Source organism: Dipodomys ordii, unplaced genomic scaffold, assembly GCF_000151885.1.
Source record: "Dipodomys ordii isolate 6190 unplaced genomic scaffold, Dord_2.0 Scaffold147, whole genome shotgun sequence".
Classification (NCBI taxonomy): Eukaryota; Metazoa; Chordata; class Mammalia; order Rodentia; family Heteromyidae; genus Dipodomys; species Dipodomys ordii.
In genome coordinates this window covers 2,018,307-2,044,817 of record NW_012267363.1, presented here as the reverse complement: position 1 = coordinate 2,044,817, position 26,511 = coordinate 2,018,307, and the positions used below count along the sequence as shown (strand labels likewise).

The following is a 26,511-nucleotide window of genomic DNA, read 5'->3' as shown; positions in this document are numbered from 1 at the left end:
CTTGAGCTGAAGAGCTGAGGGACAGCACCCAGGCCCAGAGTTCAGACCCACAAACGAACCAAAAAAAAAAAAAAAAGACCAATCCCAACCGAAAAGTTTGAGTTTCTATGTCCAATTAACCAGCAAAATGCCACACTGCTGGCATAGTTCAAGGGGTAGGGCATCAACAATAAGCAATCAAATTGAGAGAGTGAAACACTGAATTCAAGCTCCGATAGCAATACACACACACACACACACACACACTCTTTCTCTCTCTCTCGCTCATGGAATGAAACACAAAACTCAAAATCTCAGCACCTGAGGCCAGGTTGTTGTTCAATGTTATAGTTCTTGTCTAACATGCATAAGTCTCTGGGTTTAATTCCCAGAACGGCAAATAAGAATACTAATAAAACTTAGCACTTCCTACAAAACTACAGTAATTCAGACAGTGTGATATTGGCACAAAGACAGACATATACATCAATTGAACAAAATTAAGAGTCTGTAAGAACTAGGAAAGTTGCTGGGCACTGGTGGCTCATGCCTTCAATCATAGCTACTCAAGAGGCTGAGATTTGAGGACCACAATTCGAAGCCAGACTGTGAGACTCTTTGATGTAAAGTGACTTAACCTAAAGCACTCTCTCATCTCCCTCCCCCCCCTGCCCCCTAGCCATATCTTAGAACTGTCCTTGGATGCAGACCCTGCTGAATCATCTCTCCTCCCCATCTCCCCCCCCCCAACAAACATACCCTAAGGTTTTGGAGACTAGAGCCTGAGACAAGGGCCCTGTCTGATGCTGATGCACAGAGGCTGTTGAGACCTTGAAACTCCTCAGTCAAAATAACATTGCTCATACATCCACCTCCATCTCACCCTACTTCCATCAGCCTCCCCCGCCCCATACCAACTTCACTCTTTTCTTGCTAATATTTAAAGAGCCCTAGTTGTAAGAGGGAGGGAGGGCACGCCATTTCTCCTTCAGGCATGCTGAAGGAGTGCCCTTCCCAGGGTTCATTCCTAAATAAATAAAGCCGTGTATGTGTGTGTGTGTCGGTCAGGGGGCCTGAACTCTGGGCCTGGGCGCTGTCCCTTAGCTCTTCAGCTCAAGGCTTGTGTTCTACCATTTGAGCAACAGCACCACTTCCGGCCTTTTCTGCTTATGTGGTGCTGAGGAATCGAACCCAGGGTGCCTCATACATGCAAGGCAAGCACTCTACCACTGAGCCACCTCCCAGCCCCGTTTTTTTTTGTGGTCCGGTTGTGGGGCCTGAACTCTGGGCCTGGGCGCTGTCCCTCAGCTTTTCAGCTCAAGGCTAGCGCTCTACCACTTGAGCCACAGCGCCACTTCTGGCTTTTTTATCTTTTTGCTTATGTGGTATTGAGGAATCGAACCCAAGGCCTCATGCATTGCAAGGCAAGCGCTCTACCACTGAGCCACCTTCCCAGCCGCCCCTGTTGGTTTTTTGAGTTCACTTTTTGCCTTTTATTCTGATACTGTCATGACTCAGTTTCCTTATATTCATCTCCAATAAACTTTTCAGAGGCCAGAAGTGATACTGTAGCTCAAGTGATAGAGTAGTAGCTTTTAACTAAAGAAGGTCAGGGACAGTGGACAGCACCCAGGCCGAGTTCAAGCCCCAGGACAGGCCAAAAAAAAAAGAACTGAGAAAGTGGCTCAAGTAGACTTGTCTAACAAGCATAAGGCCTTGAGTTCAAGCCCACATACAGTATAATTTTGGGATCCATGAGTATATTATTACAAGGAGACCACTTCTTAAGGAAAACCTACAAATGCTCAAGACACAGAATTCAGTACTGTATTGCAGATGCTCAATTCATTTCTCCATAATGCTGCCCAACTCCCACTAAAGACATGCTGCCCCTGTCATCAAATCTAAATTTTCACATCACCACTTAAACATAATAACTTGTAGTTTTCTTTTTTGGGAATAGGCAAATACTTAGCAGATCACAGGATAATTTAAACAAAACTGAACATAACATGGGAATGAGAGCTTCTCTGTGCCCACTGAGCTTTGTAGTATATGCAAAGCAATTCAAATCTTTTGCTTTTGAGTAACAGTCATTGTTTTTTTAACCACAATGCTCAAAACCACATGCAATAAATCTGCAAATAAGGTGGGCTTATTATACTATCAAAAAGAAAATAAGAAGAGTCTATAAATAAATTCATGCATATATTTATGATCAATGAATTTTCAACAATGATACCAAGACAATTAAATGAGAAAATAATTATTTTTTTGGTTGGTTGTGGGTCCTGAACTCTGGGCCTAGGCACTGTCCCTCAGCTCAAGGCCACTGCTCTACCACTTGAGTCACAGCATGACTTCCAGCTTTTTTTTTTTTTTTTTGCTTATGTGGTGCTGAGGAATTGAACCCAGGGCCTCATGCATGCAAGGAAAGCACTTATCACTGAGCCACATTCTCAGCCCTGAGAAAATAATTTTTAAAACCAAATAGTAAACTGAGTACCAGTGGCTCATGCCTGTAATCTTAGCTATTCAGGAGGCTGAAATCTGAGGATCATGGTTCAAAGTCAGCCGAAGCCGGAAAGTCTGTGAGAGTCTTATCTCCACTTAACCACCTAAAAGCCAGAAGTGGCACAGTGGCCCAAAAGTGTGGCTCAAAAGCTCACTAGCCTTGACCAATAAAAGCTCAGGGACAGTGCAAAGGCACTGAGTTCAAATTTATTACTGACAAAAAAGTTGTTTCTGGAAAAACTGGACATCCACATAAAAGAATACCATGAAGACTATCTCAGATCACAAACAAAAATGAACTCAAGTGAATCACAGCCTAGCAGATAGTCATAGTGTTGATAATTGTGGGCAGTGATTCATTTATACAAACAGCATTTGTCACCTATCTAATACTGTTCTAGGGGGCTGGGAAGGTGGCTCAGGGGTAGAGTGCTTGCCTTGCATGCATGAGGCCATGGGTTCGATTTCTTAGCACCACATATGCAGAAAAAGCTGGAAGTGGTGCTGTGGCTCAAGTGGTAGAGTGCTAGCCTTGAGCTAAGAGCTAAGGGACAAGAGCCCAGGACCAGAGTTCAGCCCCCACGACCGACAGGAAAAAAAAACAAAACTGTTCTAAATGTGAGAGATTCAGTACAAAAGGCAAATATCATTTTTAAGGACATAATACTCTAGAGAGGGAGTGACTGGGTAGGGAATAAATAGCAGACACTGATATTGAAGACAGACAGGAAAGAAAAGGTCAAAGTTACTGAAAAGTCAGCACATCTGGAGAACATTTTTACCAGCCAGATTATTTAAAATGCATTGCTCTCTCTTTTCTTTTTTCTTTTGGTTGGTAATGGGGCTTAAACTCAGGGCTTTGGCTCTCTGCCCCTGAGCTCTTTTGCTCAAGGCTAGCACTTAAAACACTTTGACCCATAATACCATTTCTAGTTTTCTGGTGGTTAATTGGAGATAATAGTCCCATGGATGCCCAGGTTGGCTTCAAACAGATCTCAGCCTCCAGTGGTACCCAGCTCTTTTCTCTCTCTCTCTCTTGTTGGTCATGGGCTTGAACTCTGGGCCTGGACACTGTCTCTAAGCTCTTCAGCTTAAGGCTAGCACTCTACCACTGAGCCACAGTACCACTTCCATTTTTCTGGTAGTTAACTGAAGAGTCTCCTGGACTTTCCTACCCAGGCTGGCTTTGAACCTTGATCCTCAGATCTCAGCCTCCTGAGAATTACAGGCATGAACCACCGGTGCCCAGTTTCTTTTTCATTTTTATTTTTGCAGTGTTGGAGATGAAAATCAAGCTAGGCAAGCACTCTACTACAAAGCTACATAACTAGATGACATATTATGCTATTTTTTTTTTTTGGTCAGTCCTGGGTCTTGAACTCAGGGCCTAAGCACTGACCCTGGGTTTTTGTGCTCAAGGCTAGTGCTCTGCCACTTTGAGCCACAGCTCCACTTCTGGTTTTTATGCGGTTAATAGGAAATAATAGTCTCACTGCATTTCCTGCCTGGGCTGGCTTTGAATCTCAATCCTCAGATCTCAGCCTCCTTAGCCATCATAACCTAGCTAATATTATCACCTTCTATTTCCTTCTTTCCTTCCTTGCACTCCTCTTCCTTTTTTCTGTTTTTGTTTTTGCCAGTCCTGGGACTTGAATTTAGGGCCTGGGCACTGTCCCTGAGCTTTTCTGTTCAGAGCTAGCACTCTAGCATTTCAGTCACAATTCCACTTCCATCTTTTTGGCAGTTAACTAGAGTTAAACATCTCAAGGACTCTCCTGCTCAGGCTGATTTTCCTGATTTCAGCCTTCAAAGTAGTTAAGATTATAGGCGTGAGCCACAACCTAGCTATTTGCTATATATATACATTTTGTGTGTGTGTGTGAGAGAGAGCTAGCATGCCTGAAGCCCAGGGTTCAATTCCTCAGTACCACATAAACAGAAAAAGCTGGAAGTAGCGCCGTGGCTCAAGCAGTAGAGTGCTAACATTGAGCAAAATGGATTGGCAAAAAAAAAAAAAAGAAAACTGAAAGTGACACTGAGGTTCAAAGTGGTAGAGCACAGGCTGGGAAGGTGGCTCAGTGGTAGAGTGCTTGCCTTGCATGCCTGAGGCCCTGGGTTCGATTCCTCAGCACCACATAAGCAAAAAGAAAAAAGCCGGAAGTGCCACTGTGGCTCAGGTGGTAGAGCGCTAGCCTTGAGCTGAAGAGCTGAGGGACAACGCCCAGGCCCAGAGTTCAGGCCCCATGACCGGAGGGCCCCCCCCAAAAAACAACAACCACCACAAAGTGGTAGAGCACTAGCCTTGAACACAAAAGCTCAGGGATAGAGCCCAGGTGCTGAGTCCAAGCCCTATGACCAACAGAAAAAACAAAACAAACAAGACAGAAAAACACTTAAGTATGTAAATATAAATACAGTCAAAGTATGCATGAGGATTGGTTGCAAAACTGCACATGAATATACAAAAATTTTCAGATGCTCAAACCCCTTATATGAAAAGATACAATATTAACATGTAAGTACAATCTCCTATACACTTTAAATAATCTCTACATTATTTATAATACAATGTAAATGATGTGTAAGTAGTTATTACTCAAAATTTCTTGGACAGGGGCTGGGAAGGTGGCTCAGTGGTAGAGCGTTTGCCTTGCATGCCTGAGGCCCTGGGTTTGATTCCTCAGCACCACATAAGCAAAAAGAAAAAAGCCGGAAGTGGCGCTGTGGCTCAAGTGGTAGAGTGCTAGCCTTGAGCTGAAGAGCTGAGGGACAGCGCCCAGGCCCAGAGTTCAGGCCCCATGACCAGACCCAAAAAAAAAAAAAATTTCTTGGACAATGAAAAGAACATTCAGTGCAGGTACAATTTTTTTACAGACTATTTTCACCCATGGTTAGTTGACTCTATGGGTAGAGAACCCAAAGATATGGAAGACAGAATGTATAATTTGAACAATTTGTATGAGTAGATTTCAGCATAAATATGAACTAATACCAGATTCCCTCCTCTCTTTGCCAAGGAGGATCACAAAACAGACTAACACTGAACTTTAAGAGGGGGAGAGCAGGAGGGCATGCAGAAATTAGCAGAAAGAAGGAACTGACAAAGTTGAAATACAATTTGTTTATTTCACAATCCCTTGTAGTCTACTTTCACCCTTGGACACAAATACCAAACAGCCGTTCAAAGTGTTCTTAGGTCTCTCTGTTTAAGTAAATAGATAAGCTATGTCAATACTTTACTAAGAAAAACTGTGGGTAGAAGTGGAGCTATGGTTCAAACAATAGAGCGCTAGCCTTGAGCACAAAAGCTCAGGGACAGTGGCCAGGCCCCAGGACTGGCACACACAAAACATACAAAAAACAAAAACAAAAATAAAAACTATGGCTACAGCCAATTTACAATGACTATCAGTACTGTGAACACATGAATAGAGTGGGGCTTGAACTCTGAGCCTGGGCACTGTGCCTGAGCTTTTCAGCTCAAGGCAAGCACTCTACCACTTGGGCCATATCACCAATTCCAGTTTTCTGGTGGTTAATTAGAGATAACAGTCTCACAGACTTTCCTATCTGGGCTGCCTTTGAACCTCAATCCTTAGATCTCAGCCTCCTGAGTAACTAGGATTGTAGGCATGAGCCACTGGCACCCCAGTGGACTTTCTTTTTCTTCCAGTATTGAGGTTCTTTGAGCTCAGGGCTTCATACTTACTAGGCAGGTACTCCACCACTTGAGCCATGCCTCTAGCCCTTTTAGTTCTGCATATTTTTACTAGAGTCTCATATTTTGTCCAGGCCAGCCTGATATCCTGTTTATACTTCTTCCCCATAGTTAGGATGACAAATGTGTACCATCATATCAAGATTTTTCTGTTGAAATAGGGTCTTGAGAACTTTTTGCCCAGGCCAGCCTGAAAAACATGATTGAATATCTACCTCTTAAGTAGTTAGGATTACAAGTGTGAGCCACCAGGGAGAGCTGGATTTTCTGTTGTCACTTAACTGAAGAACTTGACCTAAAATTTCTGTAAAATTAGGTGTTTTTTGTGTTGTACAACAACAAGCACATGTGAAATGGAAAGACTTGGAAAATATTATATTAAGTGAAGTAAGCCAGGCCCAAAGAAACATAGGCCCCATGGTTTCCCTTATTTGCAATATCTAGTATATGTCTGAGTCAAGCAGAAAAGGTCAGATGAGGTGATGTTAGGGAAATGAACCCTAAGATATGTACTCAAATGTTTTTTTCTTTCATGCAATTGTTTCTAACACATTTATAAAGCCGGGCGCTGGTGGCTCACGCCTGTAATCCTAGCTACTCAGGAGGCTGAGATCTGAGGATCGCGGTTCAAAGCCAGCCTGGGCAGGAAAGACCGTGAGACTCCTATCTCCAATAAACCACCAGAAAACCGGAAGTGGCGTTGTAGCTCAAGTGGTAGAGTGCTCGCCTTGAGCTGAAGAGCTGAGGGACAGCGCCCAGGCCCAGAGTTCAAGCCCCACGACCGACAAAAAAAAAACAAAAAAAACCACATTTATAAGATTATTTCTTTGTTGCTTTGTATGTCCTTCCCCCACAGTATAACCCCTGTTTTCACTGTATTTGATGTCGGTATAATTTGTGGAGGGGAAGGGGAAAACAAATCGTTTAAATAGGGATACAGGTTTAAATAGGGATACAGGTTTAAATAGGGATACATTGCAACAATGAGATGTACAAGTCCTTATATCGAAAACGAACTTTACAACTTTGGTGGGGGGGTGGGGGAGCGGGGAGGATCGGGTGGGGGGGGGCAGGGGGAGGATGGGAAGGGGAAACAAAGGAGGAGGCTACAATTACAATGCTTGATAAGAAATGTACTCATTATCTTGCCCATGTAATTGTACCCCTCTGTACAGTATTTTCACAATAAAAAAAAAAATAAAAACCCCTTAAATTAAAAAACCAAAACAAAACAACAAGCACATGTGTGGCTTAGCAATATAGTAGGGCACCTTAATAAGTAAGTAGTCCTGAGTTTGAACTCCAGTACTGTCCCTCCCCCTCAAAACCCAAAGCACAAAGCGAATAATAATGAAGGCACAAAAAGTATTCAAACCTACCTGCAAAATATGTGGTCACACTTTGTGGAAACAGGTTCTTTGATTAATTCCAGACTAGAAGAGAGGAGGAAAAAAATTAGAGAAAATAAGACTAAATAATTCATTTAAAAATAATGAAGTTCAATTTTTTTTTTTGGGGGGGTTGGTTGTGGGCACACTGTTCCTCAGCTCTTCAGCTCAAGGCTAGTGCTCTGCCACTTGAGCCACAGTGCCACTTCCAGTTTTCTGGTGGTTAAGTGGAGATAAGAGTCTTATGGACTTTCCTGCCTGGCCTGGCTTTGAACTATGATCCTCAGATCTCAACTTCCTGAGTAGCTAGGATTACAGGCATGAGCTATTGGTGCCTGGCTATGAAGTTCAACTTTGAAGTTCATTGAATACTTATCAAATGTCTGCTGAGCAAAGCACTTAGTGACAAGCACTTGTACAAGGTCCTCCTGGGTTTTATCCTCTGTACCTCCCAAAAAGTCAAAGCTGATTAAATGAAATATTAAATGGAAGATTCCAGAAAAAAGCAATATAAATTTTTAATTGTAGGCCATTCTGAGAATGTGATGAAACCTCACCCCATACCTCCCAAAACATGAATCACTCCTTAGTACAATATATCCAAGTTGTATTCATTATCTGTCTGTTAGTCATTTAGCAGAGGTTTGGGCTATTAAATCAAGCATTAGGGTAGAAGCACTAGTAGTCAAGTAACCTCTATTTTACTTAATGTGCTCACAAAGCACAAGAATAGTGGTGCTTCCGGTAGGTGAAAGGGTGAAAGTCCATCACAGGTAACCGTGCATAGAAAAAAAAAACAGCATATAGAGTTCAGAACTATCTGTGCTTTCAGAAATCCACTGGATCATCCACTGGGGAGCTTGGTATCTATCCCCCAGGGATATGGAGAAAGGTTACTGTATATTTCTTTTTGATTTCCTCAAAGTAGTTTTTTATGGGACTGTCTTTTTATGGAAATTAGTAGAAAAGATTTCAAGGATTTATATGGATAAAATAGAAAAATGAACTGTATGTACTATCATCTACTTCCATCAACTAGCCATAAATGGCAAATCTTGTTTCATCCAACCTAACTCATCTTAATTATTTGTTTGTTTGTTTATTGCCAGTCACAGTGCTTGAATTCAGGCCTGGGCACTGTCCCTGTGATCTTTTGTTCATGCAAATGTTTTAACTTTGAGCCACAATGCCACTTCCAATTTTTGAGTAGTAAATTGGAGATAAAAGACTATTATTTTATTTATTTGTTTTGTCGGTCATGGGGCTTGACCTCTGGGCCTGGGCACTGTCCCCCAGCTCTTCAGCTTAAGGCGAGCGCTCTACCACTTGAGCCACAGCGCCACTTCTGGCTTTTTCTGCTTATGGGTGCTGAGGAATCGAACCTAGGGCCTCATGCAAGCAAGACAAGCACTCTACCACTGAGCCACCTTCCCAGCCCTTACTACCTTATTTTAAAATAAATCCCTTATTTTTCATCAGTCATGGGGCTTGAACTCTCGGCCTGGGCACTGTTCCTGAGCTTAGCTCAAGGCGAGCATTCTACCACTTGAGCCACAGTGCCATTTCCACTTTTTGGTGGCTAATTGGAGGTAAGAGTAGGACTTTCCTGCCCAGGCTGGCTTTGAACTGCAATTCTCAGATCTCAGCCTCCTGAGTAGCTAGGATTATAGGCATGAGCCACTGGCGCTCAGCTATAAAATATTTTAACTATGGCCGGGTGTCGGTGGCTCATGTAATCCTAGCTACTCAAGAGGCTGAGATCTGAGGATCATGGTTCAAAGCCAGCCTGGGCAGGAAAGTCCGTGAGACTCTTATCTCCAATTAACCACCAGAAAACCAGAAGTGGTGCTGTAGCTCAAGTGGTAGAGCGCTAGCCTTGAACTGAAGAGCTGAAGGACAGCACTCAGGCCCAGAGTTCAAGCCTCACGACCAACAAAATAAAAAAATAAAAAATAAAATAAAATAAATTTTTTAACTATGTATATCCTTAAAAGATAATTTTTTAAAGTATAACAATGAAGCTATTATTCCTAAAACAAACTTTCTGCCACATTTTGGGCCATAAAAATTACATTAAATAGTTAAGATATTTAAATCAAGATCCAATTTGACATGTCTCAAATTTCCTCTCCTGCTTTCCCTTTTTATTTTTATAAAACTAGATTGCCACGGAGCTGGGAAGTTGGCTCAGTGGTAGAGCGCTTGCCTTGCATGCATGAGGCCCTGGGTTCGAGTCCTCAGCACCACGTAAGCAGAAAAAAGCCAGAAGTAGTGCTGTGGCTCAAGTGGTAGGGCCCTAGCCTTGAGCTGAAGAGCTGAGGGACAGTGCCCAGGCCCAGAGTTCAGCCCCCACAACTGGCAAAAAAAAACCCAAACAACTAGATTGCCAGGCACTGGTGGCTCATGCTTATAATCCTAGCTACTCAAGGAGGCTGAGATCTGAAGAGGGCAGTTCAAAGCCAGCTGGGCAGGAAAGTCCATGAGACTCTTCTCTCCAACATACCACTTCCAGAAAAACTGGAAGTGGAGCTGTGGCTCAAAGTGGTAGAGTGCTAACCTTAAGTGAAAGAGCTCAGGGACAGGGCCTAGGCTCTGAGTTTAAGCCACACTACTGACATACACTAAAAAGGAAAAAAACAATGCTTGATAAGAAATGTACTCATTATCTTGCCCATGTAATTGAACCCCTCTGTACAGTATTTTCCACAATAAAAAAAAAGAGAGAGAAAAGAAGAAAAGAAAAAAGGAAAAAAACTAGATCATGTGACTAGCAGAACTTGTGACATTTTGGATTTTCCCTATTCTAACCCCACGGTGTTGTTTAATATGTCCTATAATCCCTGTATTTCCTGAAAATTAGACTTACAGGCTTAATCAAATTTAGGTTCAATTTTTTTGGCAAAAATATTTCATTAGTTGGTACTATATACTTTTACAACATTGATTTCAGATTACTTTGTAAAATCAGTGTAAATACGTATTAAAAGAAATCTCCATCTCAGTATCTGTGCATCCACAAAATCCCAAGGACTTTCTGAGATATACTCATTGAGTAGTAAATACTTACTGAGCATCTACATGAAGGCAGTTTTTGCATACTAATGTATTTCCAAAAGAAAGCCTGCCTTCATTGAGTAAGTATTTTGGATGTAGTAAATAGGAGAAAAAAAAGAATAGTGATTTAAAAAAAAAAAAAAAGCTAGGCACTGGTGGTTCACTCCTGTAATCCTGGAGCTGAGGAGGTTGACCTCTGACGATCGCAATTTGAAGCCAACCTGGACAGGAAAATCCATGAGACTTACATCTCCAATTAACCTACAAAAAAGCCAGAAGTAGAGTTCTGGCTGAAGTGGTAGAGGGTTATTCTTAAGCAAAAAAATCTCAGGGACAGTGCCCAGGCCCTGAGATCAAGTCTCATGAACAGCATGCATGCATATATGTGTGTGTGTGTGCGCGCGTGCATGCAAACACACAAAGAAAAGAAAGAAAAGAAGAAAGCAGATAGAAGGGTCATGGAATACAATGAGTGTGTTCTGAATGTGAGCTTTAGAAACAGATTCTGGGTGGAAAAGTCCAGGCAGGATATCAATGAAGAGGTAACCTAGCAGTGTGAAAGGAATGTAGTTTTGTCATTACATGTGTAACTGCTTAGAAAAGGTTCACAAGAAAAGCTGGCGAACAATAACCTTGTTGTAAAGGGTTTCGTAATAAAACTCTTATAACCATGGGTTTTCTGACCCAGTACAGAGGCAATAAAAAGAAAAACACTAGACTAAGTCAAAAGGCTGAGTTTCCACTACCAACTCTTAACTGTATTTTTTTTTGTCTCCACTACCAACTCTTTATTAGCAGAGTACCTATTCAGGCTAAGCATTCTACTTCTGCTTTCTTCTGTCTCTCACCTGGCAGTTATTATGAGAATAAAAACAATCCAAACAAAGAGAATTCCCATTTGTGACTAAATCACTATTTGAGACATGCTAGAGATCAAAGAAATTCTTAGTAAAAGAGAAATTGGATTTAGCTCAGATACCAGATGGCTTGCTTTCTCACCACTGACTCAATTCCGAAATAATTATATTTCAGTATGGTAATTATAATCTAAGCTATACAAACACATTGTAAACACAAACTTGAACAGATTTAAACTACAATATGTAAAGAGGTGCCTGGCATTGGTGGCTCATTGCTGTTATCCTACCTACTCTGGCCCTAAATTCAAGCCCCATGATCAGCATACACACGCATATACACACCTGCATATACATACACACACATACACATATATACACACACACACAATAAAAAGGTAATGACTATTGAAAGAAGAGCTTCAAGATGGACCAGAAATGAAAAGAATAAAACAAATTATAATGTTCCCTCCTATAGGTACCGGTAAGAGTAAGAATTTACTATAAAAGTAACTCAAGAGCCAGGTGCCGGTGGCTCACACTTGTAATCCTCCTAGCTACTTAGAAGGCTGAGACCTGAGGATCCCAGTTCAATGCCAGCCTGGGCAGCAAAGTCTGTGAGACTCTTATCTCCAATTAATCACCAGAAAACCAGAAGTGGTGCTGTGACTCAAGTGGTAGAGTAGTCATCTTGAACTGAAGAGCTCAGAAACAGCGCTTGGGCCCAGAGTTGGAGCCCCACAACAACAACAACAACAAAAAGTTGTGTTGTGTTTATGTGTGTGTTGGTCCTGGGACTTAACCTCAGGGCCTAGTAATCTCACCTCAGCTTTTTGGCTTATTGTGATTCAAAGCCAGACCAGGCAGAAAAGTCTGTGAGACTCTTATCTCCAATTAACCACCAGAAAACCAGAAGTGGAGCTGTGGCTCCAAATGATAGAATGCTAGCCTTGAGAGAAACAGCTCAGCGACAGCTTCCAGGCCCTGAGTTCAAGCCCCATAACTGACAAAAAAAAAAAAAAGTGAAACTTGGGCACTAGTGATGGCTCACACCTGTAATCCTGCTACTCAAGAGACTGAGATCTGAGGATTATGGTTAAAAGCCAGCCTAGGCAGAAAAGTCTGTGAGATTCTTTTTTTTTTTGGGTCCGGTCATGGGGCCTGAACTCTGGGCCTGGGCGCTGTCCCTCAGCTCTTCAGCTCAAGGCTAGCGCTCTTCCACTTGAGCCACAGCGCCACCTCCGGCTTTGGAATCGAACCCAGGGCCTCATGCATGCAAGGCAAGCGCTCTACCACTGAGCCACCTTCCCAGCCCCAAAGGTTTTTCTTTCTTTATTTTATTTATCAGTCATAGGGTATGAACTCTGGGCCTGGGCGCTGTCCCTCAGCTCCTCAGCTCAAGGTTAGAGCCCTACCACTTGAGCCACAGCACCACTTCTGGCTTTTTCTTCTTATGTGGTGCTGAGGAATCGAACCTAGGGCCTCATGCATGCAAGACAGGCACTCTACCACTGAGCCACTTTCCCAGCCTGTCTGTGAGACTCTTATCTCCAATTACTACAAAAAGCTGGAACTAGAGGTGTGGATCAAGTAGTAGAGAGCTAGCCTTGACCACTAAAAGCTCAAGGACAGCACCTAGACCCAGAGTTCAAGCTCTACAAATGGCAAAAAAAGAAAAAGAAAGAAAGAGCTAGTTTAAAGCCCAACACTTGGGGATAAGAGGATTAAAGATTTGAGACAACTGTCTCAAAGAAAGAAAAAGAAAAAGGAATGTAAGATATTAAATCAACAGTTGATTGAAAATTTAAAAACACCAACTTGGCAGTAGCTTTCATTTTTACATCGTTAAGTATCAAATGTTTTTAATTGATGGTTTAATTTGCCAGAATGAGAAAGAACATTACGTTTTTATGACAATCTCTTGGGAATGTAAGATAAATGGACCCAAATGACATAGTATAGAAGATGTTATGATCACTCTTTATAATTATCTTCAGTAAATCTTATGCTTTTCAAAAGCAATCTTTTCCTACAGTGTTATTTTTTGCTTCCCTGGTTCTGATATTTCATAAATTAGGATGTAAATCTCTTTTAGCTCTTTTGTTTTTATTTAGCTGAAATGTTGAGGGATAGGGAAAAGATGATTACTTACAAATTTGTATCTCTGAGAACACAATTTGCATTTTCCTTCATCTTACTAGCTTGACTCTGTATGTGAAAAACAACTTTCACAAAGCACAAAGGCAAATTTACTCTTCACTGAGGCTATTTCTCAACTATTGCCAAGCAATAACTATCATCATATTAAAACAAAAATAGGGCTGGGTATAGTTTCATGTTAAGCACATACTTAACATACAAGAGGCTCTGGGTTCAATGAATAATAAACTATAAAAGGAACTATAAAGAAACAATTGAGTTTACCATTAATTTAGTATATTAAGCGGTTATTATGTCTTAGGGACTAAAGGTAACAAAAACTATCTGTATGAAGTTTATATTCTGTGAGGATGGAGAAAAAGGATGAACAAATTGGTAGTCAGATAGTATCAAATATAACAGAGAACACTAAAGCTGAAAAACAGCATAAGGAATGTTGCAACTGAAAATAGTAGTATCTGAAGACATCTCTTTGAAGGGTAGTATTTGAATCAAAATTTTCAAAGGATGTACTTAATGACTATTAAAATAGAAGAGGAGAAGAAAGGCACTAATTCTAATGTTCCTTTCTAACTTTCAACCAAGATATTCTCACATATGGATTTCCATTTATTTTGTATATTTTAGTGAAACTGTAAAGATCATCTAATGACTCTTTGGGGTTCTTAACCTTCATTGTACTCTGGACTCCCTTCTCAGAGCCATTTGTTCATTCATTCATTGTGTTATGGATTAAACCCAGGGCCTAAAGTATGCTAGTGCTCTACTACTGAACTATAGCCTTAATCCTGAGGTATGCATTTAAATATATATTTTTTTTGGGGGGGTCCGGTCATGGGGCCTGAACTCTGGGCCTGGGTGCTGTCCCTCAGCTCTTTAGCTCAAGGCTAGGGCACTACCACTTGAGCCACAGCGCCATTTCCGGCTTTTATCTTTTTGCTTATGTGGTGCTAAGGAATGCATGCAAGGCAAGCACTCTACCACTGAGTCACCTTCCCAGCCCCATTTTTTTTTTTAAATAACAAACTAATCCCCAAGCTGCCCAGTGGTGGCTCATGCCTATAATCCTAGCTACTGAGTAGGTTGAGATCTGAAGATTGTGGTTCAAAGCCAGCCTAGGCAGACGAATCTCCAAATAACTAGCAAAAAAGTGAGGGTTGTGGCTCAAGTGGTAGAGAGAGCACTACCTGTGAACGGAAAAAGCCACGCCAGAGCAAGAGGCCCCAAGTTAAGCTCAGTACTGGGACATACACAAAAACAAAATACTTAATTCCTAAGGGTCTTGGAGGGTCTATAAATTAAATGTCAAAACATATAGATGATTTGTTTTTGTTTTGCAGGGTGTTGGTCTAAGGACTTGAACTTAAGGCCTGGGCACTGCTCCTGAGTGTTTTTTTAGCACAAGGTTAGTGTTCTACCACTTGAGCCACTCCTCCACTTCCAGGTTTGTTTGGTGCTTAATTGGAGATAAAGAGTCTCATGGCCTTTCTGGCTGGCTAGCTTTGAACTGTGATCCTCAGATCTCAGCTTCCTCAGTAGCTAGAATTACAGGCATGAGACACTGGTGTCCAGCTCAAAATAGTTTTAGAATTGAAAGAAAAGCCTAAATGACACTCAATTTAAATCAGACTTCTGTCCTAATCCAGACAATTTGTGGACTGGAAAAGAAACTCTGTGTGCTAAAGAAGGATGAAAGGAGGAAGTAAGGAGAGTAAAAGGAGTAGTTTTCTATATTTTTAAATCTCTTTGGTTAAAATTTTAGCAATCTGAGCTTAAGATTTACTGCATATTTTTTTCCTTAGTATATAAGGTCAACTCTATTCATTTGTTTAAACAATAAGCAAGAATCCCAAATTAATAAATTATTGTGTTGACTTACCATATTGGACACTCTAAGATTTTCTGCATAGCATTAAGGACATGCTGTACTTCTTCAATTTGAGCTAAAGACGAATCCATTTCTTTCTGTTCCAACTTTAACACATAAAATTTAAAGTACATGTAAACAGACTGCTTTAAAAAGTTTTAAACTAAGCAGGTTATCTACTATTCCTAAATAAGAGACATTTAAGATTGGAGTTCTTCAGAATTATACCAACCTCAGAACTGACAATATCATTTTATTTTATTTATTTATTTATTTTTTTGTCGGTCGTGGGGCCTGAACTCTGGGCCTGGGCACTGTCCCTCAGCTCTTCAGCTCAAGGCTAGCGCTCTACCACTTGGGCCACAGCACCACTTCCGGCTTTTTTCTTTTTATGTGGTGCTGAGGAATTGAACCCAGGGCCTCAGGCATGCAAAGGCAAGCACTCTACCACTGAGCCACATTCCCAGCCCTCATTTTTTTTTTAAAAAGAAAATTCTAGCCAGGTGATTGGTGGCACAAGGCTGTAATCCTAGCTACGCTGAGATCGGAGGATCAAGGTTAGAAGCCAGCCCGCATAGGAAAGTTCATGAAACTCTTTTCTCCAATTAACTATCAAAAAAGCCATTATTGGATCTGTGGCTCAAGTGACAAAGTGCTAGTCTTGAGGAAAACAAAACTTCAAGGGCAGTGCGTAGGCCCTGATTTCAGGCCTCAGTACCAACACAACACAAAATCAAATCTCTAGCCAACATTTCCCTGACCTTCTTTAACTTTCTCTATTGGTTTCCCAATAGCCTCATCTCCGGATCCTCACCAAAAGCATCTCTCCAGAAGCACCTGTTACTACAATCGCCCCTCTCCATACTTCCTTCTAGAACCTTTCGAAAAACGTTTATGGATCCACTTGTGTACTGATCCTGGAGCTTGAACTGGCCTTGGGTGCTTTCCCTGAGATTCTCGAGTTCAAAGCTAGCGCTCCACTTGCTGGCTTTTTGGCGGTAATTGGAGATAAGGGTCTCAAGTACCATTGATGCCCGGGTTGGCTTGGAACCACGATCCTCAAATCTCAGACTCCAGCATAGCTAGTATTACAGGCGTGAGCTCTCTTTCGCAAAGTCTTGTCTGCTTCCCTTGCAACAGACATCCCTTCCCCCTTCTTCCTCTTGGTGTCCTCTTGGAGGAAAACACCATATCCTCTTTCTTATCCCCAGAACTCCTTCAGTGAGCCACAAACTATCCCTCCCCCGGGATTTCTGTCACATATACGTCTTAGGCCCCTCAGGTTCCAATCTTCCGTAGCCTCCTTCAGAAGACCGCCCTCCTTACACCAACTTTCCTGCTTGCCCCAGGGGCAACGTTTGGGCCTAACTCCCTACCCCAGGTCTCTTGGCTCTTGCACCTTCGCCCAGAGAAAAACATGTAGGCTCCTAGGATCCCAGATATCTTCGGAACGTCTTCAGCAAACAACGTCTCAGCAGGATCACTGTGTGGCGCAGTCGCAAATACAATTTATCTGTAATTCCCGCGCTTTCAGTCGTCACGGAAACCAGCTGCTTTACCGTTAAGCAACAGCCTCTAGGAACACTGGATCAAGACACGTTAGCGGAAGGGCGGAGTAAAATAAGCCGAGTCTTTCGGCGTTCATGATTGGTCGCTCATTCTGACTATCAATGACGTAATCAAAAAGAGACTGAAGGATAAGTAATTCTGAATTTTCTCTTAAGCACCCGCCCCCTCGCCTCAACGCTTCCGGTTGAGGCTTATTACGTCCAAGTAATGGAGGGAATTGCCCCTTGAGAAAGCGGTATGAGCTCAAGATAGTACCAAAAGCGGTCGCCAGAACAGGCCTTTCTGCCTGCACTGGATGCCTCCAGTTTAGATTAATAAAAGAATGTGTGGGGGACTGGGAAGGTGACTCAGTGGTAGAGTGCTTGCCTTACACGCATGAGGCCCTGGGTTCGATTCCTCAGCACCACATAAGCAGAAAAAAAGCCAGAAGTGGCGCTGTGGCTCAAGTGGTAGAGCGCTAGCCTTGAGCTGAAGAGCTGAGGGACAGTGCCCAGGCCCAGAGTTCAGGCCCCACGACCAACAAATAAGAATGTGTGTGTGTGCGTAAACCTAAGCTTTCCAGCACGCACTGCAGGACGAAAAGCTTTTGTCAGTGTTTCTTGTCTAATGGACGAGAGCTTCCGACATTGGGAGCAGGCACGACTCTCACGGCAACCGGGTTGATTAACCTGGAGACTTCCTCAGGGTTAAGCGCGTCAACAGCTATGGACTGGAGTGTTGTGTTTTCGTTTCGTGCAAGCAGAACATAGGCTAGAGAACCTGAGAAGTCCTATAATTCCCATCGAGTCCTCCAAAGGCCAGTGACCTAAGGGAAGGCCGAGGGCGTCCACTCAGCTGGGAAAGGGAAATCCGCCCCGGCTCACGTCTGCGCACTTGAAGTTCCACCCCCTCGGCCCCTGTGTTTATTATTGTTGTACGGCTCACTTAGCTTCTGCCCCACCCCTCCAACGCATCTTCAACCAATCAATAGGGTGATGATTTTGAAGGACGTGTTGTAAAAGCCAATCATCTTGTCGGAAGTTCGGGGAAACAAGGGACTAGGTCCTGTCTCTATCCGCCATGTTAGATTCGCCCCGCAGGGATAGCAGCCGAACTGGCCGCGAACGGTCTTTGCACTGGCCACAGGCAGGCGCCCCCCGGGGGCGAGAAGCTGGTAAGGAAGTGGCTACGGTTACCCACGGGTGGGGTTTAGTCGCTCTTCTAGGACTTTGCGGGGGGCGGGGGAGAGATTAAAGGGAGAAATCTTTTTAAGAGGGGGGGATTTTTTTTCCCCCTGTCTAGGGTAGCCAATCTTTCAGTGACCAGATTGAAAAAAAAAGCCGTTCGTGTGGTGAGGGACCGTGGCGGTGGATAGCACGAGAGGGTTGGAGAGACTGTGGCTCTGAACGCCTGGTTTCTGATGGGAGGTCAAAATTCCTCAGTACAGAAAGAGGGCCTAGGCAAAGAAAACGAGTCTTCGGGGATTGTGACACTGTCTTGGAGGGAATGAAGTGCTAGGAAATGGCAACTATGGGACATGACATTACCCCCACACAATCTTCTCGTTTTGAGACCATCTTAAAGAGATCTTCGTCTGGCACCAATTTTGATGTTGGAAAGGCCCTGATTTTCCATTTTGTCAGATATCCAGCTTTCAGGTCACACTCTCCCCATCGATTCCCGCTCTTCCCCGCCTTCCCCAAGGACTGGGATTAAACCTATGGTAGGCCCTGACACTCTACCATTTGAATTAGACTCCGGGCCCAAGTCACCCATTTTTAAAGCCTAGAGAGCTCAAGTTCCCAAGTCTGCTTCTTTAAAGGTATTTGTTGCAACTTAAATCATAGAAGAAAAGCTGATTTGTGCTAAATGAAGGTGAGTCAGGAGTGTTAAAAAATAAATGCTAAAGGCTTAGGCCCCCAACCTGATTGCTGACTGTAAACCTACCGGAACCGATGGTCCTAACTATAATTTTGATACTCCCCACAAGTTCAAGATTAATGCTGTTGCTGAAAGAATTTCCACATGGAAGCCAAAAGAGAGGCAGATTTTTATATGTAAGCCAAACAGAGATAAGCAGTTCTTTATGAATACTTGGATGTGGTCCAGCTAAGCTAGAATTTCCCACTTCCTGTTTTCTCTCATTGGCAAGCCTGCTGGATGAACTCCAAAGTACCTAAACTAATTTCCATTTGTGTAATTTGAAGGAAAAAAGGAAGATTAGTTTCCTTTCAGACTCAAAAATGTGGAAGTTTCTAGAAGTTAGAAAATGAGAATCTATTTCAGAATGTTCACTTTTAGCAGACTGAGTCAGTCACTTCTCTGACTTTTTTTTGCCCAATATCCCATGGTGGGGTGGGGGGCTGGCAAGGATTCTGTCCAAATCTTAAGGACTCCAGAAATTGCTTTCCATGTGAATAAATATTGGATAGCATCAGGATTGGTTTCTAGGGACCAGTATTATTTTGGCAGTAAACTTTAGGTGAAGTCAAAGAATGGGAAAAAAAAATCAGTATCCATGAGAATTCAGGTTCTTAAGATGACAATCTCAATTATATTCATTGTGCAGTAGACTATTTAAAACTTTAAGGGTTTTTTTTGTTACTGTTGTTTTGTTTCTTTTGCCATGGAGCATGATCTTGGCTCAGGTGCTGTTCCTGCACCTTTTTTGCTCAAGGCTAGCCCTCTGCCACTTAGAGTCACAGCTCTACTTCTGTTTTTTTTTTTTTTTTTTTTTGTGGCTAATTGGAGATAGTCTCATGACTTTCCTGCCCTGGGCTTGCTTTGAACCAAGATCCTCAGATCTCAGCCTCCTCAGTAGTTATGATTACAGGCATGAGCCACCAGCACTGGGCTCTATTTTTAAGTCTTAAGGCATGGTTGTTAAAATTCTTAGATTTCAGTAATGGTTTCAGAGAATTTATACACTGTGTGTGGTGTGTATGCGTGTGGCTGGGAATTGAACCTTTTACACACTGGCACTCAATTTACCAATTAGCCACACTCCCAGTTTCCTCACCCACTTTTTTTTTTAATCCTTTCAATAACATTGTGAAAGAGGCAAAGCAGAGTTATTAGCCTTGTTTTACAGATTAAATAACTGAAGCTCAGAGGTTTATTGACTTGCCTGCCCAAAGTTACACAGTTAATACCATGCCATAGATGTATCTGGAACCCAAGTCTTCCCATCTCTTGGGTTCACTCCCCATAATACAGGAAACTTAATCCTATTCATCTCTTATATACTGTGCCTAGAGCAAAATGGGCTTTCTGTAGCTGCAGCTTAAAAATACTTGATAATGACCAGGTGAAGTGGATCATGTCTGTAATCCTAGCTACTCTGGAGGCAGAGATCCATCCATGCAGAGTCATTCCTGAGCAAAAATTTCATGAGACCTCCTCCCCCCACACACACACATCTGAACCAATAGCTGAGTGTAGTGATGCACACCTTCATTCTAGCTGTGAAGTTAGGCTGAGATCAAGAAGATTAAGGCTCCAGGTCTGCCTGAGCAAAACAGTTCATGTGACTACATCTTAACAGAAAAAGCTGAGTATGGTGCTACATTTGTCATCCCAGCTAAAGAGAGAAGTGCAAATTAGGATACCAGTCTACTCTAGGCAGAGTGAGCTAATCATAAAAATAACTAGAGCAAATAGATATTAAGATGTCGCTCAAGTAGGTGAGTGCTCAGCAAATGTCAAGTCCTGAGTTCAAGCTCCAGTGCTGGAATACAGATTGTATGTGTGTATCTGTGTTTAAAAGCTGATATTTTTCCATGAAAACTTACGTTGTATTGGAATAGCTTAAACTACTTTTTCATAAAGTCATAGAAATAAACCAAGACAACAAAGAGAATTAATTGGTAAACAAATCTTTAATTAAAAATAAATAAGAGGGGGGGCTGGGAAGGTGGCTCAGTGGTAGAGTGCTTGCCTTGCATGCACGAGGACCTGGGTTGGATTCCTCAGCACCACATAAGCAGAAAAAGCTGGAAGTGGCACTATCGCTCAAATGGTAGAGCGCTAGCCTTGAGCTGAAGAGCTGAGGGACAGTGCCCAGGCCCAGAGTTCAGGCCCCACAAGCAACAAAATAAACAAAGGAACTGGTGGCTCATGCATATAATCCTACTACTCTGTAGGCTGAGATCTTAAGGAACACAGTTCAAAGCCAGCCTGCGCAGAAAAGGCTGGGAAACTTTTATCTCCAATTAACCATCAGTAAGCTGGAAGTGGAGCTGTGCCCTGAGTTCAAGGATCATGACGGGGATGGGGGGGGAGCACTTAGTGGTAGAGTGCTTGCCTAGCATGCATGAAGCCCTGGGTTTGATTCCTCAGAACCACAGAAACAAAAAGCCAGAAGTAGTGATGTGGCTCAAATGGTAGAGTGCTAGCCTTGAGCAAAAGAAGCTCAGAGAGAGTGCCTTGGTCCTGAGTTCAAGCCCCAAGACTGGCAAAATAAAAAAATTTAAAAAAAGAAAAGAAAAAATTAGCCAGGCAATGGTGGCTCACACCTGTAATCCTAGCTACTCAGGAGGCTGAGATCTCAGGATTAAGTTTTGAAGCCAGCTTGGGCAGGAAAGTCCCTGAGACTCTTATCTCCAGTTAATCAGCAAAGGAGCTATAAGTGAAACTGTGACTCAGATGTTAGAATGCTAGCCTTGAGCAAAAAAGCTGAGGGACAGCACCAGGCTCTGAGTTCAAGCCCCAGGACTGGCAGAATAAATGAATACATAAGTCTGATAGAGCACCTGCCTGAAAGCTTGAGGCACTGAGTTTAAATTCCAGGAAACATACGTTTCCCCTTCAAAAAAAAAGTTTAACCTTAGTAGATTTTAGTTTTTGTATTTTTTGTGTTAGTACTGGGGCTTGAATATTCAGGGTCTCTGGCCTTGAGCTCTTGAGTTCTAGCTTTTTGCTGGTTAATAATTGGAGATACAAGTTTATTGGATTTGTCTGCCTGGTTAGCTTTGAACCTCAGTCCTCAGATCTCAGCCTCCTAAGTAGCTAGGATTATAGACACAAATCACAGGTGCGCTGCTGTGGCATACTGTTTATTGTGGGTTATTTTAATGTCTTTTAATTATTTATAGATTTATAAATGTCTTGGGAGCTAGAGATAGTGGCTTAGTGATTGAGCAGCAGCTTGCCTGGCATGCCACAGGCCTTGTGTTCTATCCCCAGTACCATATATATATACATTCAAATAATAATAAGGAAGGGGTATTGCTAACAATAAAATTAGTTCTGAGTTGGAAATTGTGAAAGCTAGCTGATAGATGCACAGGGATAGATACTGTCTTTACTGTCATATAGCTTTTAATTTTCCCTTAACAAATACATTGTGGCTTTTTGCTTAGTTTTACTCTACTTTGTTTTTTGTTTGCTTGCGTGTTTTTTTGGGGGGTTGGTACTGAGGAGGTTTGAACTTATAACATATTGTTAGTCAGGCACTCTACTGCTGAGACATGCCTCTAGCTTGTTTTGTTTGAGACAGGTACTCACTGTGTAGTCTAGGTTAGCCTAGAACTTAGCGTGTAGCTTATGCTAACGCAAAATTCTCTTCCTTGGGCTGGGAAGGTGGCTCAGTGGTAGAGCGCTTGCCTTGCATGCCTGAGGCCCTGGGTCCGATTCCTCAACACCACACAAGCAAAAAGAAAAAAGCCAGAAGTGGCGCTGTGGCTCAAATGGTAGAGCGCTAGCCTTGAGCTGAAGAGCGGAGGGACAGTGCCCAGGCCCAGAGTTCAGGCCCCACGACCGGACCAAAAAAAAAAAAATTCTCTTCCTTCTGCTTCCTGAGTACTAGTGTTACAACAGGCATGTGCTACTGTGTCCAGCTAGAATCCTTGTTTGTTTTATTTATTTTGATATTTTCTTCTGTGAGTACTTAGCTAACCTAGTTCCCTCCTCCCCCTTCCTAGGGCTTGAACTCCGTCTATCCCTGAGCTTCTTTTGCTCAAGAGTAATATACTATATGAACCACAGTGCCACTTCTGGCTTTTTCTGAGTAGTTTTTGCAGATAACAGTCTCATGGACTTTCCTGCCTGGGCTGGTTTTAAACCTCAGATCTCAGCCTCCTGAGTAGCTAGGATTACAGTCATGAGACACTGGCTCATAGAACCATGTTCTATAAAATACAGTAAAAGCAAAACTGCACAACTGAGTCAGGTGCTGGTGACTCATGCCTGTAATCTTAGATACTCACAAGGCTGAAATATTAGGATCGTTGCTTGAAGCCAGCCCAGTCAGGAAAGCCTATGAGATCAGACTCTTCTATCTTTGATTAACCACCAAAAATGACAGAAATGGAACTCTGGCTCAAGGGGTAACGTCCTAGTTTTAAGCAGAAAAGCTAAGGAACAACACCTAGGTCCTGAGCTCCAGCCTTAGTACTGGCACCAAAAAAAAAAAAAGGCAGTAAAAATCCTTAGAGCCGGGCACTGGTGGCTCACACCTATAATCCTAGCTACTTAGGAGACTGAGATGTGAGGGTCTCGGTTCCCCAAGCCAGCCTGGGCAGGAAAGTCTGTAAGACTCTTACCTCCAATAAACCTCTTAAAAAACTAGAAGTGGCTCTGTGGCTTACATGGCTAGCCTTGAGCTGAAGAGATGAGGGACAGTGCCCTGGCCCAGAGTTCAAGCCCCACGACCAACAAAAAAAGAAAAAAGCCAGACACGGTGGCTCACACCTGTGTCCTAGCTTCTCTGGAGGCTGAGATCTAAGGACCTCAGTTCAAAGCCAGCGTGGGCAGGAAAGTTTGTGAGATTCTTAGCTCCAATAAACCACTAGAAAACCAGAAGTGGCACTGTGGCTCATGCGGTAGAGTGCTTGCTTTGAGCTGAAGAGTGCCGGGAAAGAGCCCAAGCCCAGAGTTCAAGCCCCATGACTGACAAAAAAAAAAAAAAAATCCTTAGAAATTTTAAAATGCTAGATTGATTTTGTAAGTATGGTCACAATATAAATTCTCTTAGCAAACTACTTTTTTTTTTTTAATTGGTGGTGGGGCTTGAACTCTGAGCCTGGATGCGTCCCTGAACTCTTTGGCTCAGGGCTAGCACTCTATCACTTGAGCCGTAGTACCACTTCTGGTTTTCTGGTGGTTAATTGGAGATGAATCTCTCAGACTTACCTTGCCGATACTTACCTTGCCGATACTGTCTTTAAACAGTGATCCTCAGATCTCAGCCTCCTGAGTAGCTATGATTTCCAGGTGTGAGTCACCAGTGCCTGGCTTTTTTTTTTTTTTTACAAGATTTTACTAAGTTACTCCAGCTGACTTTTTTTAAATTTTATTTATTTGCTTATTTTTTTCCCATCGTGCGGTCTGAACTCTGGGCCTGGGTACTGCCCCTCAGCTCTTCAGCTAAGGCTAGCGCTCTACCACTTGAGCCATAGCACCACTTCTGGCTTTTTTCTGCTTATGTGGTGCTGAGGAATCGAACCCAAGGCCTCATGCATGCAAGGCAAGCAATCTACCACTGAGCCACCTTCCCAGCCGAGGCTTCTATCCCCTCCCATCCCCCACAGTCCAGCTGACTTTAAACTGGGGGGCTTAAGCAATCTTCTTGTCCCATTCTCTGGAATACTTAAGACTACATGTGTGTGCCACACTGCCTGGCTTAACTTATTTTTAGTGTAAAATATCCTGATAACCTTAATAATAGTTAAATAACAGTTGTTGTGGCTTGTTTAAATACAAATCTTTATAGCACACTGAGCACAAATATCTTTATTTCTTAGAAGAAACAATTCTTAGCTAGGTGCCAGTGGCTCACATTTGTGAGGATCACAGTGCAAAGCCATCCCACGCAGGATAATCCTTGAGACTCTTATCTCTAATTAACTACCTAAAAGGCTGGAAGCGAAGCTGTGGTCCAAGTGGTAGAGCATTAGCCTTGAGCAAAAACGCTCAGGGACAGCTCCCAGGACCAGAAAAAAAAAAAAAAGTTTCCTATTTAACAGTGAGCTTTAAACTATATACAAATTCTGAAAAAAACCATTGCAAATTCTGAAAGAGAATTGTTTCTCATTTGCTGCTATCTCCCAAGCCTCATCCATTTTAGGTCTTTTTTTTTCCATTTTAAATCTTTACAATGTTTGTTGAGTGACTATTTCTTCAATTTATAGAATCTTTCTAATGTGTTTTCTCCCCACCCTACCCCTCTCTGTTTCTCCTCTACCTATCCTCTTAACTCCAGCCCTAAGCATGGAACTACAGGTTACTCTAAATGTGACTTTCAAAAATGAAACTCAAAGCTTTTTGGTTTCGGATCCAGAAAATACAACTTGGGCTGATGTTGAGGCTATGGTAAGTATTTGTTTTATTTCTCAATGGTTTAAGCGCAGATGTGTTTTCCAAAGGTCACTGATTTTTAGCAGTATTATTGTCATAGTATTTGTATTGAAGATATCCCCTTATGCAAGCAAATAAGTACCTTTTGAGAAATTCAGAAAGGGAAGGTAAAATTATTACATGAGGAAGTGGTGCTGTGGCTCAAATGGTAGAGCGCTCGCCTTGAGCTGAAGAACACAGGGACAGCGCCCAGGCCAAGAGTTCAAGTCCCACAATCGACAAAAAAAAAAAAATTGAAATTATTACGAGAGATGGGATTTAGAAACCCTATTTATTTTAGAAACAGCTGAGAAATGAATTGCCGAGGGCCTCACTCCAATTAAGCCTCAGGAGAATATTCTCTTGCTTGAAAACAGATAAATTACTTTTGTTTGTGAACTGCCAGGAATATGACTTGTTTTTCAGGAGCCTATCAATTGTAAATTGCCAGATGAGAGGTTAGGTATTTCAGAATTGCCCAGAAAAAAAAAAAAAAACTCCCACAGATGCTTAGACAGCAGTCCATCTGTTCCTTTCTTTGCTAATGCTTTTCTTCATTTTCATTTGCCCTTTGTACTCACCGATTTTGTTGGGTTTGTAGTGGTCAGTGTTTCACTTCTTGCACATGTGTATTTATCTAATGTAGTCCTTTGGCTAAAAACCTGCCTTTACCTGGTTATTATCTGTGATGTTAACTGAAAAAGAAAATGAGGGGGAGGTGTAGTTGTGCAGATGGGAGGGCAGGGATAGTAGGGAAAAAACAAAGGAGGAGGCAACAACACTTGATAAGAAATGTACTTATTATCTTGCTCATGTAATTGTAACCCCTCTGTACTGTATTTTCACAATAAAAAAAACTTACTTAAAAAAAGAAAAGAAAAGAAAATGGTGTAGAGATGTTAAATGTGATCTGATCTAGTCCTCTGCCTTTCAACAGGTATCTCTATATCTTAAACAAATGGTGGGCTGGGAAGGTGGCTCAGTGGTAGAGTGCTCACCTTGAAATGCATGAGGTTCAGGGTTTGATTCCTCAGCACCACATAAACAGAAAAAGTCGGAAGTGGCTCTGTGGCTCAAGTGGTAGAGTGCTAG

General features: G+C 42.4%; 2 protein-coding genes across 4 annotated transcripts in view; one reads left to right on the top strand and one right to left on the bottom strand.

The window, feature by feature from the left end:
• The window catches only part of Brca1 (breast cancer 1, early onset), a 99,039-nt gene extending 81,956 nt beyond the window's left edge, over positions 1–17,083 (bottom strand). The window contains exons 1-3 of the mRNA XM_013031946.1: positions 16,914–17,083; positions 15,550–15,644; positions 7,591–7,644 (exon numbers count right to left, since the gene is read on the bottom strand). Of these exons, the coding sequence (XP_012887400.1) occupies positions 7,591–7,644; positions 15,550–15,629 (134 nt within the window). The 5' untranslated portion in view covers positions 15,630–15,644; positions 16,914–17,083. The remainder of the gene's footprint in view (positions 1–7,590; positions 7,645–15,549; positions 15,645–16,913) is intronic.
• A 1,083-nt stretch (positions 17,084–18,166) lies between these two features.
• Positions 18,167–26,511, top strand: part of Nbr1 (neighbor of BRCA1 gene 1) — a 40,584-nt gene continuing 32,239 nt past the window's right edge. For all 3 annotated transcript variants that reach the window (XM_013031993.1, XM_013031992.1, XM_013031991.1), the window contains exons 1-2: positions 18,167–18,259; positions 25,286–25,395. In XM_013031993.1, the coding sequence (XP_012887447.1) occupies positions 25,294–25,395 (102 nt within the window). In that variant the 5' untranslated portion in view covers positions 18,167–18,259; positions 25,286–25,293. The remainder of the gene's footprint in view (positions 18,260–25,285; positions 25,396–26,511) is intronic.